The 12,853-nt window shown below is 36.6% G+C and overlaps 2 protein-coding genes across 3 annotated transcripts; one reads left to right on the top strand and one right to left on the bottom strand.

Moving 5' to 3' along the window:
• Nucleotides 1-2,786: 2,786 nt before the first annotated feature.
• Nucleotides 2,787-5,963, top strand: LOC111435814 (homeobox protein BEL1 homolog). 2 transcript variants are annotated; one of them, XM_023073378.1, is made up of 6 exons: nt 2,787-3,003; nt 3,105-3,351; nt 3,459-4,087; nt 4,241-4,623; nt 4,786-4,846; nt 5,013-5,963. In XM_023073378.1, the coding sequence occupies exons 3-6, from the start codon at nt 3,530-3,532 to the stop codon at nt 5,748-5,750; spliced, it is 1,740 nt and encodes a 579-aa protein (XP_022929146.1). In that variant the 5' UTR covers nt 2,787-3,003; nt 3,105-3,351; nt 3,459-3,529; the 3' UTR covers nt 5,751-5,963. The 2 variants fall into 2 exon arrangements, with proteins under 2 accessions (XP_022929146.1, XP_022929147.1); XM_023073379.1 differs by lacking the exon at nt 3,105-3,351.
• A 1,512-nt stretch (nt 5,964-7,475) lies between these two features.
• On the bottom strand, nt 7,476-12,002 carry LOC111435745. The gene is made up of 3 exons (XM_023073254.1): nt 10,769-12,002; nt 7,803-8,351; nt 7,476-7,711 (listed from the first exon to the last, which is right to left on the bottom strand). The coding sequence occupies exons 1-3, from the start codon at nt 11,672-11,674 to the stop codon at nt 7,610-7,612; spliced, it is 1,557 nt and encodes a 518-aa protein (XP_022929022.1). The 5' UTR covers nt 11,675-12,002; the 3' UTR covers nt 7,476-7,609.
• Between the last annotated feature and the right edge of the window lie 851 nt (nt 12,003-12,853).

The raw sequence follows: 12,853 nt of genomic DNA, 5'->3' as shown, positions 1-12,853 counted from the left end.
CTAATTAAACTCTTGATTAAGAATAGGACGGTGACAAGCTCGGGATTCGAACGTCCAACCCTAAACAAAGAAGCTAATGTTTTAACATCGGTAAAAGGTCACTTGCAGAGTTAGAGCCTTGCAGAAGCTCGTTTTGAATGGGGGTACGGAATGCGAGCTGAAACGCTCGTGAACGAATCTTGCAAACCAATAATTACTCAAACCCTATAAAGAATAACGTTATCCCGAGACGGAAAAAGAGTATTCGAATTTTTTAGATAAGAAAGATCTAATATTTTCGAGTTGAGTTAGATGAAAAAAAATGGAAAAATGGAATAATTTAAAAAAGATTTGAATAAATGGGTTGGGGAAAAATATTGATCCCAAAATGGAACTCCTGGTCAGAACAAAAATGAATGAAAGGAGGGTTTATAGCAAAGCTGCCTGCCTCCTATAAAGTAAACTAGAATGGTCCATGCAAAAAATAATAATAATAATAATAATAATATCAGCGCTAAATTAATAAAAATATTTATCATCAGATATAATATTTACAGAATATCTCTAATTATTTATGGAATATATCTTAATATTATTTTCTCTCTTCTGTGATTTGATTTATAATATATTTTATTTTATTTTTAATATTTAATTATTTAATAAATAAATATTTATTTTAATATTTAATATTTTTTATTTTTTAGAGATGAATTATAAATAAATAAATAAATAAAATATTAAAAAGAAACAAGGACCATCCTACGTAGTTACAAGTTTCGAATTCTGGGAAAAGCTGTTCACTTTTCTTTAGTTTTCGTGTCAGTACGCTGCTGCACAGGATTCTACCATCTTTCTCTCTCATATTATTGTTCTTGTTTTTTTTAAGGTTAAATTATTTTATTTCTCAATTTTAAATTTTATTTTATAATATATGATCGTTCACGTGACATAAAGTATATATCATTAGTTAAGAGTTCAGACGTTTGAATTTTAAAAAAATGTTTAAAATGTTGTGTCGTGTTTTTTTTTTAAATTATACTAATTTTTATTATATTTAAATAATAAAAGATATATGAATGAACTAGAGTGTGCTTTTAAAAAATTTATAGTTACTATTTACACGCGTGTAATTTGGGACTCAATTAAGAATTTTAAAATAAAAGATTAAATTTTTAGAAATTTCTTTTATGGAGTATGTGAATGAAGACAAAATATACTAATTTTATTATTATTTTAAAAAAATGTGAGATTTCTAAATTGCGCCGACAGTAGGATGGCGTAGGTTAGTAGAAATGATGACGTAATGGGCATAGGGGAGAAATTAGTAAACGGCGGAGAAAGGTTGGTTTAATAGGACCACATGCTTTTGCGCACAAAAATTTATTCCCTTTACCACTCTCTCTCTCTCCGCGCGTACACCACGCTCCTTTTGATTTTCGATAAAAATACAAATTTAGGCTATGAATTTTCGATTTTATTTTATTAATTCTTTGAATTTTATTAATTGATAAAATACTAATAATTATATTGATTATATGGTTCAAAATTAAATTTATTATTGTGTTTTTAATTTTTTTTTTCAAAACTATTTTATTTATAATTAGAATAATATTTCCTAATTTTATTAGAAAATAATAATTTCAATATTATTTTTTTTAATAAGTGTACAATATCAAGTTTTAATATAAAAAAATAGAGTAGTATCGAGAGACTGTTTATTGTATCATGGATTAAAAGACAAATTATTTACGAGAAATTATAAAAAAAAATATGAAACAAGGATTCATGACGTCGAGCGAATCGAGCGATGTTGATGTGTCGTGACAATAGCATTGAGACTATATCGTACCATGCTTGATTTTGCTTTTAATTTTAGCTCTTTATTTAACTGTTAATTAATTTTAAATATGACGGCAGAAAATTATGTAAGGTAAGACCAACATCCAAGTAATAGTTCCCATAATGACGTGGCAAGACATTTGTTCCACGCAATTTATTATATGCTTATAAATTGATATAATAAAATTAACTAGCTATGTACGTTAAATTATAAATTTAATTTTTAAATTTTTTCGATCCAAATTATCTGATAAATGTCTAGATTTTTAATTGGGTGAAATAAATTTCTTAATTTTTTAAAATAATTAATAATTACTTAATTTTATGTTTATAAAGTTTTTCAACGTTACTCTCTATTTTCTATTGGTACGAGCGTACTAATTATTCACCATTAAAATTTTATATGATTTTATTAAAATTATTTAATTGAGAATAATTATTAATATTAATTACAAAAATAAATCCAAAAATTATATTATTTATAATAAATTTATTAATGAATAAAACTTAAATGTGTCAAAATTATTAAATAATTTAACTTTTTAAAATTAAACAAACAATAAATATTTTTTTTTAAATATTTTTAAGGTATTCTATTTTCTTTCTTCGTTTGTTTCACGTATTAGTTTCACGAAGCACTTCGACCCCTCAAATAGGGGTCAAGCCAATAGACACTAGTTGATAAGTACATATTCATTTGATTGACTCTCAATCTCAGACCGTTCTTCTTTAGCTTCTTTAGTCCATTCTAATTGTCCACTCTTATTGACCATTCCACGAGACCATATTATAAGACATTTCATTCTCATATATCGCTCCAAAAAAGTTTAAAGACTTGTAAGATACCGAGACGGGTGGGTCGGGGAGCGCGTGGAGTGGAGTTTGGGGTATAATATTTGGAAGAGAAGGGAATTGGGTGGGGGGAAGGGGTTTAATAGAGGCATTAAATGAGAATTAGATGGGCATGAGAGGACCACCTCATCCCCTCTCTTCTCTCCCCTTCCCACAGTCCCTCATTTTGGGAACATTTCTCTCTCTCTCTGTAAATCTCTCCCAATCTCTCCCAATCTCTCTGAAAGAGCCTGCCCATATCTCCCCTGTTCTTCCATTGAATCCATGGAGTTTCACCATTGGAGATCGTAACAATGGCGGCTCCTTCACTTTCTCTCTCTACTTGTTCATAAAGTAATCATCTTTTTTATTTCTTTTTATTTTTTTGATATATATATATATATATATATATATATATATAAAAGACATTTATGATTCTCTGTCTTTGTTTCTAGGAACCCTATTTTCGACCAATTTATCCCTTTCTGAATTCACCCATTAAACACAAAAACAACCAAAAACAACAGATTTTCAGAGCAGAAGAGAGAGAAAATTGTTGTAAGAGTACAACCCATGATCATTATTATTATTATTATTATTATTATTATTATACCTCTTTCTCTTCCAATTCACTTCACAAATTAGAAACCACCCCACAAAGATTCCTCCACCGTCGCCGCCGCCGTCCTCCTCCTTATATGGGTTTCTTCTCTTCTCTCTCTAGACTCGATAAAAATTGAAACTTTTTTCTACCCAATACCTTAAATCCATGAATTCAAGTGGGTTTAATTTTGTTTTGGTTTTTGCAGCTTAGATCCCAAGAAAAAAGGAACGACAAGAAGCTGTCGGATTTGAAACAAACCCTTTTTCTTTTTAGTTCATGGCTGGAGAAGACAAATCAAACGAGATGGTTGTTGGTGGATTTTATTACAATTCCAACCAGATCCAACCCGGGTTTGGATCCAGCACCGAACCGGCGGAGATATTCAATTTGCAAGTGAACAACGAGTCCGGCGGCGGCGGCGGCGGTGGTGATGATGAGTTTCATCATCACTTGATGGTGGTTGGGCCTTGGGGGACGGCGGCGGCGGCGGCGGCGGATTCGTCGTTGAGATGTGTGTTTCCATGTGAAGCAAACGAGAGACCAAGTCATGGCCTTTCTTTGTCTCTTAGTTCCACTAATCCTTCTTCTATTGGCTTACAATCCTTTGAATTAAGAACCCAACAATCATCTTCGGCCATTTTTCAGCTTCGAAACTCCAAATTCTTGGCCCCAACTCAAGAGCTTCTTTATGAGTTTTGTAGCCTTGAAATCACCAATGATATGAACAATAGGCACCAAAACCAACCCATTTCTTCTACCAACTCCTCTCTTCAATCACTTGATTTCATGGAATTGCAAAAGAGAAAAACCAAGCTTTTTTCCTTGCTTGAAGAGGTAAAATTACATAACCGCCCTTTACTTCAAATGGGTCGGAGTAAAAATCCAAACTTTAAATTCCTATGGGCCGCTCAGGGCGTTTAGTTGAGTCATGAACTCTGAAGTTGATAAATCGGTATTTGGGTACTTAAAAAGATTTGATCTTTGTAGGTTGAAAGAAGGTATAGGCATTATTGCAAGCAAATGAAGGCGGTGGTGGCGTCGTTCGAAGCGGTGGCCGGGAATGGGGCGGCGAGGGTGTACTCGGCGTTGGCATCGAAAGCGATGTCCAAGCATTTTAGGAGCCTAAAAGATGGAATTGTGGGGCAAATTCAAGCCACAAAAAAGGCAATGGGAGAAAAGGATCCAATTGCACCTGGTACCACAAGAGGAGAAACGCCAAGGCTTAGAGTGATTGATCAGGCCTTAAGGCAACAAAGAGCTTTCCATCAAATCAGTGTCATGGAAAGCCATCCTTGGCGCCCTCAACGTGGCCTCCCCGAGCGTTCTGTCTCGGTTCTTCGTGCTTGGCTTTTCGAACACTTTCTTCACCCGTAAGGACTCTCTCGCTTCATACTTTTAGTTTCGAGTACTCGATCGAACAGTTTCGGTATCGAAATCGAAGCTGTTTGATCGAGTACTCGAAACTTTTGGATGCATGGTTAAATTATAAGACAGTTTAATTCTATATTTAAATGGTGTCGGACATTTTGTAGGTACCCTAGCGATGTGGATAAACACATTTTAGCTCGCCAAACTGGTCTCTCAAGAAGCCAGGCAAGTCCCAATACAAATCTTAGAAAACCCCACATTTTTTTTTTTAATGATTTGATGAATTATAAACGTTTAAACCTCATTTTTATGAAATGGGTAATGATTAGATTTTGGTTTTTGTTGTCTTAGGATGTTTGTCTTATGATGTTTTTGTTTGTCATTGGTTTAGGTGTCGAATTGGTTCATTAATGCGAGGGTGAGGCTGTGGAAGCCAATGGTGGAGGAGATGTATTTAGAGGAAACAAAGGAACAAGTAGAAGAAATTGATAACACCAACTTCAACAACATGAACAACAATCGCAACAACTCTTTCGATGGGATGATGGATTTCGATGACGAGATCGACGGTCAACGATCGATCCCGACGAGGGTGGAGGATCGGAAGCCGACGTCAGACCAACTCTTAAGAATAGATTCGGAAGGTCTCTCTTCGATCATCTCTAATAACTCGGAGAAGAATGATCCAAGAGCCATGAAAGCCATGCAAAACCATCAAGGGCAACACGTCCACAACAGCCATAACCATAACTTTGGGCGCATCGCTACTGATGCATTCGGCATGGTGGAGCTCGACTTCTCGTCCTACAACCACGATAGCGGCGGAGTTTCCTCGTACCTCAACAACAACAACAATCAACATTTCAACAACGGGAGTACTAGTAGTGTGTCGTTGACATTGGGGTTACAACAACATGCAGCAGGCGGGAGGAGCGTCAGCGAAGGTGTTAGCATCGCCTTCTCGCCGGCGGCGGCCGCAGCAGCGACTCAAAGCTCCATTTTTTTCACAAGAGATCATATCGAAGAATGCCAACCAGTTCAATATTCTCTTTTAGATGGAGAAACGACTCAGAATCTTCCTTATAGAAACTTGATGGGTGCTCAATTGCTTCATGATTTGGCCGGATAATGACCTCGAAATCAGCCGAAAAAATCAAATGGGTCAGCCGAAAAATACGATTTTTTAGGTATAGGAAACCCGATAGCTTCAAATACTCCGATACATAATATACATAAAGCCTTACTATATACTTGGTAGAGGGCTAGATTATTAATTATTGCTAGTTGTTTCACTCTTTATTTCTCCATCTCATTCTAAGCTTCAAAAATGGTGTTATTCTTTTGAATTAGAAGAAGGGATGATGATGATATTGAACCACAAATATACAAATGAATGGATGTATCATTTATCTTTGTATTTAGTATTGAATGTGGGGTGGTGGATGAGAGTTGAATAGTCGGAACAACTTTAAGTCGAAATAACTTTTCAATTTGAGCATAGTTCAGTTATAAGATATCAATTCTCGTTCTAAACATTAACAGTTTGATCTCTGTTAGGAACTACGATCGTTTATAATGGTATGATATTGTCTACTTTGAGCATAAGTAGTTATGACTTTACTTTTGGTTTCGGTAGAAAAGCCTCATAGTAATGGATATAGTATTCTTCACTTATAAACCCGTGATCTTTCACTTAATTAGCCACTGTGGGACTCCTCTCCAACAATCCTCCCCTCGAACAAAGTATACCATGAGCCTCCCCTAAGGCCTATGGAGCCCTCGAACAAAGTACACCTTTTGTTGGATACTTATGTCCGCTTTTGACTACACTTTTAAGGTATGACTCTGATACCATGTTAAAAACTACGACCATCTACAATGGTATGATATTGTCTGCTCGTATAAACTCTCATGGCCTTACTTTCAGTTTACCTGAAATGGTTCGTACCTCCCACGTAAACTCATGATATTCTTCTTAATTAACTAACAAAATATCTTGGGCTTTTATTTGTCAAATTTTCTAGAAGGCCCAAATGGATTAAACCCACTAACATCAAGCAATGATAAATGGGCTTTTAACAAATACAAAAGCCCGGTTTAAAGCCCACCACATCAGTTGGGGAAGTTACGAATGGAAACTTCTCCCTAATAGCATTTTAAAATCGTGATGCTGACAATGATATGTTCGATCAAAGCGGACAATATTTGCTAGTAGTGGGTTTGAGCTAATACAAATGGCAGTGAGTTTGAGCTAAAAATGGTACCAGAGCTAGACAACCAGTGGTGTTCTAGCGAGGATGTTGGACCCACGAGGGGTGGATTGTGAGATCCCAACTAGTGATGAGCTTGAGCTATTACAAATGGTACCAGAGCTAGATACTGAGTGTGTTCCAGCGAGGATGCGGAACCCACAAAGAGGTGGATTGTGAGATCTCAACTAGTGGTAGGCTTGGGCTATTACAAATGGTACCAGAGCCAGATACCGAGTGATGTTTCAGCGAGGAGACCCACAAGGAGTGGATTGTGAGATTCTAGCTAGTGGTGAGCTTGAGCTATTACAAATGGTACCAGAGAAAAATACCGAGTGAAGTTCCAACAAGGACACAGGACCCACAAGGAGTGAATTGTGAGATCCCCACTAGTGGTGGGCTAGGGGTATCACAAATGGTGCTAGAGCTAGATACCGAGTGGTGTTCCAGCAAGGGCGTCGGACTCACATGGTATTCCACTAAGGACACTAGATCCCAATGGGATAAATTGTGAGATCCCATGTTGGTTGGCTAGCGGGCTTGAGCTGTTACAAATGGTACCAGAGCCAAACACGAGGTGGTGTTCACGTTATTTTACATTAAAATTAGTGAAAATTGTACAATAATTTAGATCAAATTATATATAAAGTAATGGAATACAGCCTTAATTTGTATATTCAAATACATAGAGAAAATTATGAAAAAAGAAAATAAAAGAAAAAAGATGAATCTCCATTAATTAAACTTCACTGATTTCACCTTCTCTGCATATTCCAACTTCCACCATCATCGTCTTCTTCTCCTTTGATTTCATCACTCTGCAACAGTTTCTCCTCGGAGACTGCAAAAAACACAACAACACAACCATAGTCAATCCCAAAAGCTTTCAAACACCACATTTTTCATGTCTTTTTTTTATACAAACTACTTACTCTGTCCCACAACTTCGGGTCCGCCTTCTTCACCACCTTGACGATGTCGATGCGACCTGGGCTCGGGCTCTTCCACTTGCACGCTGGCTGTGCCACTCGGTGTCGAGTATACTTGCTGACCGTCTGCCCTGTCGTTGAGTTCATTTGTGCAGCAGCATTGGACAAGTAAAACACGAATGCCTTCTGGCATGGATTTCGACTGACGGGTCGGGTGTTGAATGCATAGGCTTTGTAATCAGCGCGACGATACCAATTGAGGAATGTTCTAGCTGGCATTTCGACTTCACGTGGCGATAGGATGCCGCGGAAGATTTGGACGGCGAAGCCCCACGAGACGGATATGGTCCAAGCGTTGGATTTGTGGTAGCATATGGATTGTTGCATTAGACCTGCTGAATCAAGCTTCATTGGAATTGCAAGACGTTGGAGAGCTTGGAGACGTGTGACGTTGGGGAAGATCGGCTCCACTATGTCGAGGTGGTGAAGCGACACGAATGGGGCGATCGGGTGGGCAGCGAGCAGGCCGAATAGGTTCCCGTAGACATCGTACTGATTAGATCATTCAATTAAATTTCAAAATACAAACCCAAGATTCAAATTACAACATTGTCAATAATTACAACAACCAAATAAGAAATTCAAAACATTTTTACGATTTTTTCAAAGTTTCCACTACTCCAGTTGAAAAGGTGAGTGGGGACCACGCAATCAACGACACGTGTCACTACATAACAAACTTCTGTATTATGACAGGTCTTGTCTTTTCGACAGGGTGGGTCCCACACTATACCGACAAGCAAATAGTAGATCTTCGGTGACTTTTATGTTTTATTTTTTAGTATTTAAAAATTTTACCCATTTAAGCCCAACCATAAAAACACCCTAAATTTTATTTATCATTTATTCTATTTTAATACTACATTTTAAATTCAAACTTGATATATAATTGAGAATTTTTCAAGGTTTCCCTAAAGTTTTAAAAGACCGGTCTACTTGAGAGAGGTTTTCATATATTTATTATCTCACAATCCACTCCCTTGAGGACCAGCGTGCGTCTTCGCTACTCGGAAGAGATTTCCATACCCTAATAATCTCACAATTTGCTATTCGAGAGAGGTTTCCATACCTTAATAATCTCACAATCCACCCCCCTTGAGTGCCAGGGACTTTGCTACTCGGGAGAGATTTCCATACCCTAATAATCTCACAATTTGCTACTCGAGAGAGGTTTCCATGCCTTAATAATCTCACAATCCACCCCCCTTGAGGGCCAACGTCTTCGCTGCTCTGGGAGAGATTTCCATACACTAATAATCTCACAATCCACCCCCCTTGAGGGCCAACGTCTTCGCTGCTCGGGAGAGATTTCCATACCCTAATAATCTCACAATCCACCCCCCTTGAGGGCCATCGTCTTTGCTACTCGGGAGAGGTTTCCATACCCTAATAATCTCACAATCCACCCCCTTGAGGGCTGGCGTCTTTGCTACTCGGGAGAGGTTTCCATACCCTAATAATCTCACAATCTACCCCCTTGAGGGCCAACGTCTTCGCTATTCAGGAGAGGTTTCTATACCCTTATAATCTCACAATCCACCCCCTTCCCTTGAGGGCCAACGTCTTTGCTATTAAGGAGAGGTTTTTACACCCTAATAATCTCACAATCTACTCCCTTGAGGGCCAACGTCTTCACTAATCAACGTCTTCACTAATCATGAGAGGTTTCTATACCTTTATAATCTCACAGTCCACCCCTTGAGGACCAGAGTCTTCTCTCGCACATCACCCGAACTATTACATACATGAACTATTCCAGACAACTTCATTAATAGAAAAACCTCTCTCCATTCCTTCCACAATTGGTCTTTGCTTCTAACTTCTAGAAACTATTCTTAAGTATGTCATTAAAAAAAAAAAAAAAAAAAAAAAAAAAAAAAAAAAAAAAAAAAAAAAAACCTGTACCCAAAAATTCCATGAAATCCTAAATTTAAGTCAATAAATTCTAAATTCCTAATTAATTTGGCAGGAATCGAAATGATAATTCGACATTGCCATAGAAAGAGACCGATCGACCCCGTCTAAGTCTCTTTAGCTAACGAGGAAAATCTAACCCAGGTTTCTCTATTTAAAAAGAGATTTAAAAAAAAATTAAAAAAAAAAAAAAAAAAAACCTGTACCCAAAAATTCCATGAAATCCTAAATTTAAGTCAATAAATTCTAAATTCCTAATTAATTTGGCAGGAATCGAAATGATAATTCGACATTGCCATAGAAAGAGACCGATCGACCCCGTCTAAGTCTCTTTAGCTAACGAGGAAAATCTAACCCAGGTTTCTCTATTTAAAAAGAGATTTAAAAAAAAATTAAAAAAAAAAAAAAAAAAAACCTGTACCCAAAAATTCCATGAAATCCTAAATTTAAGTCAATAAATTCTAAATTCCTAATTAATTTGGCAGGAATCGAAATGATAATTCGACATTGCCATAGAAAGAGACCGATCGACCCCGTCTAAGTCTCTTTAGCTAACGAGGAAAATCTAACCCAGGTTTCTCTATTTAAAAAGAGATTTAAAAAAAAATTAAAAAAAAAAAAAAAAAAAACCTGTACCCAAAAATTCCATGAAATCCTAAATTTAAGTCAATAAATTCTAAATTCCTAATTAATTTGGCAGGAATCGAAATGATAATTCGACATTGCCATAGAAAGAGACCGATCGACCCCGTCTAAGTCTCTTTAGCTAACGAGGAAAATCTAACCCAGGTTTCTCTATTTAAAAAGAGATTTAAAAAAAAATTAAAAAAAAAAAAAAAAAAAAAAGGTGAGGAGTGACTAGCTAACCACCCGCCCTAACTCGGGCCATCCACAGCGAATTTTGCTTCCAGAAAATGTCGGTAACAAAATGGAACCACCAACCAAAACCAGGAACGAACAAACAAACCCAAACCAGAATTTAGTTAAAATAATACCTGGTGAAATCCGAGTTCCTTACTCAGTGGAACGCCCAGCTCCGCCATACAAGCCTGCATCCGGTCATCGGACCCGTACAATCCGGGGTACCTCTGTATACACCGATCCTGCATTTTCACTAAAGCCTTCGCCAACGGGTAGCTAATGGCAAACCCACCGCCGCCGTACGCCATTGAATACGAGAAGTAAATGTTCTGCAAATGGCTCTCCGACAGGCTTCCGATGTAATGGAATTGCGTATGGTCATATTTCCTCAAAACCCTAACCAAATTCTCGGTCACGAAAACGGTGTCATCATCGCCCATTACAAACCACCGCACGTCTTTCAAACCCAAACGGAAAGTTTCCGACACGATTCGCGAGATCCGAATCGCCGATCGGTGCCCCTGTTTGTTCTTATACGCAAACTTGGAGGTATCGCCGGAGATTCTAATCGGCGGGAGGTCATTGGAATCCTCATCGGTTTTCACTTTCCGGTCCAACCAAACCGTCCCCCTCATCTCCTCCGGTTTGAACCAAAGCTTGATGTACTCCTTCCTCTGTTTCCACAGCTTCGCCGACGCGGCGATTCCGAATACGATATGTTGAATCTCCGTCTGATTGGTAGTGGGTAATGTCTGTAGTGGGGGCGGAAGTGAAATTGCGTCATCGGCGGTGAGATTGAGGAGTGAATGTATGGCGGTGGCGGTGGCGGAGGAGGAGGCGGAGAATGATTGAAGGTCGGAACAGGGGCGGGAGGAGGAGAGGAGTTTGAGAGAATAAATGAAGTAAGTGAAAGACAGTAAGAAGATTAGATACAAGAGAAGCTTAGAGGAGGCTCTGGACGGAGAATTGAAGGCGGCAATGCGGTTGTTTCCGGCGGGATTCTTCATCGGATCCCAAAACACTTTCTCTGAATCTTTCATTTCTGAAAATTAAGAAGAAGAATCGGGTGATCGGAAAATCCCTATCGGACCCTTTAAACAATGCGGATTGAAAACGAAGGAATTTAAGAGATTTGCAGAGAAAAAAGAGTAAAGGCGATGAAGAAGGGCGGTCTTGTGAGTGACAGAGGAGGCGAAGGGATCACAGAGCTTTTTGGGTTTTGTGTAAAATTGGACGGTTGAGATAATTAATGGGGCCCAGATCGAGCAACGAGATGAGGAGGAGATTAATCGGACGGTGGAGAATTTTGGGATGATTGACAAGGGCGTCGTAGAGGATAATTTTGCACTCTGTATTTTACGCGGTTCTTCAATAGACTGGACTGGTTTACCTGGTGGGGTCCACCTTTTGGCCTCTATTTACTCTTGCTTTTAATTATTTTAGATATTAAAAAATTCGATAAATCATAACAACCCTATTTCAGGGGGTGAAAATATTTAGATTTTGTTGAATATTTTAATTATTAATTTTAAAAATTCGTTTTTATTTACGATATATTTATTTTAATATTTATATTTTTATTATTTATTTTTCTACCACGAAATAATTTTTAATTAAAATATATATTAAATGGTAAATCTTAATTAACTTTCTAAAAATAAATAAATAAATATTTTATAAACTAACATTTTTAATAAAAATGAATTCGTGTAACAAAAAATTTACCATAATTAATTTCTGTCTAAAAATACATCAAATTTTATTGGTATTTTTATAAAATTGAGATATCGAAAAATTTAATCATAATCGAAATTATTTAATTTTCATTTAAATGAAATGAATTTTAGGAGATTGTTGATTTTATTTTTTTATGAAAATTTAAAGTGAAAAAAATAATAATTATTTTTGAGAATAAATTTCCACACAATATATTAATGAGACAGCTAAAAATGCATTTTTATAGCTTTTTATTATTTCCTTTTGGAGTCATTTCATTTGATTTAAATTTTAAATTCAATAATAAAGCTAATTATTCACTAATTCAAATTAAGATATTAATATTTCACGGAAAATCTAAAATTAGTATATTATTAGGGAGGCACTAAATTATGTTTCAAATGACAGAGAATTATTCCTTAATTTTAATTATTAGAAGGATAAAATTTAATTAGTAAAAAATATATGTTCAATTAATTAATGCATTTCTAAAAAGAGAAAAA

The sequence above is a fragment of the Cucurbita moschata genome, unplaced genomic scaffold (assembly GCF_002738365.1).
Source record: "Cucurbita moschata cultivar Rifu unplaced genomic scaffold, Cmos_1.0 Cmo_Scf00050, whole genome shotgun sequence".
Classification (NCBI taxonomy): Eukaryota; Viridiplantae; Streptophyta; class Magnoliopsida; order Cucurbitales; family Cucurbitaceae; genus Cucurbita; species Cucurbita moschata.
Note: the sequence above shows the minus strand (reverse complement) of the source record. Positions and strands in the feature narration are given on the sequence as shown.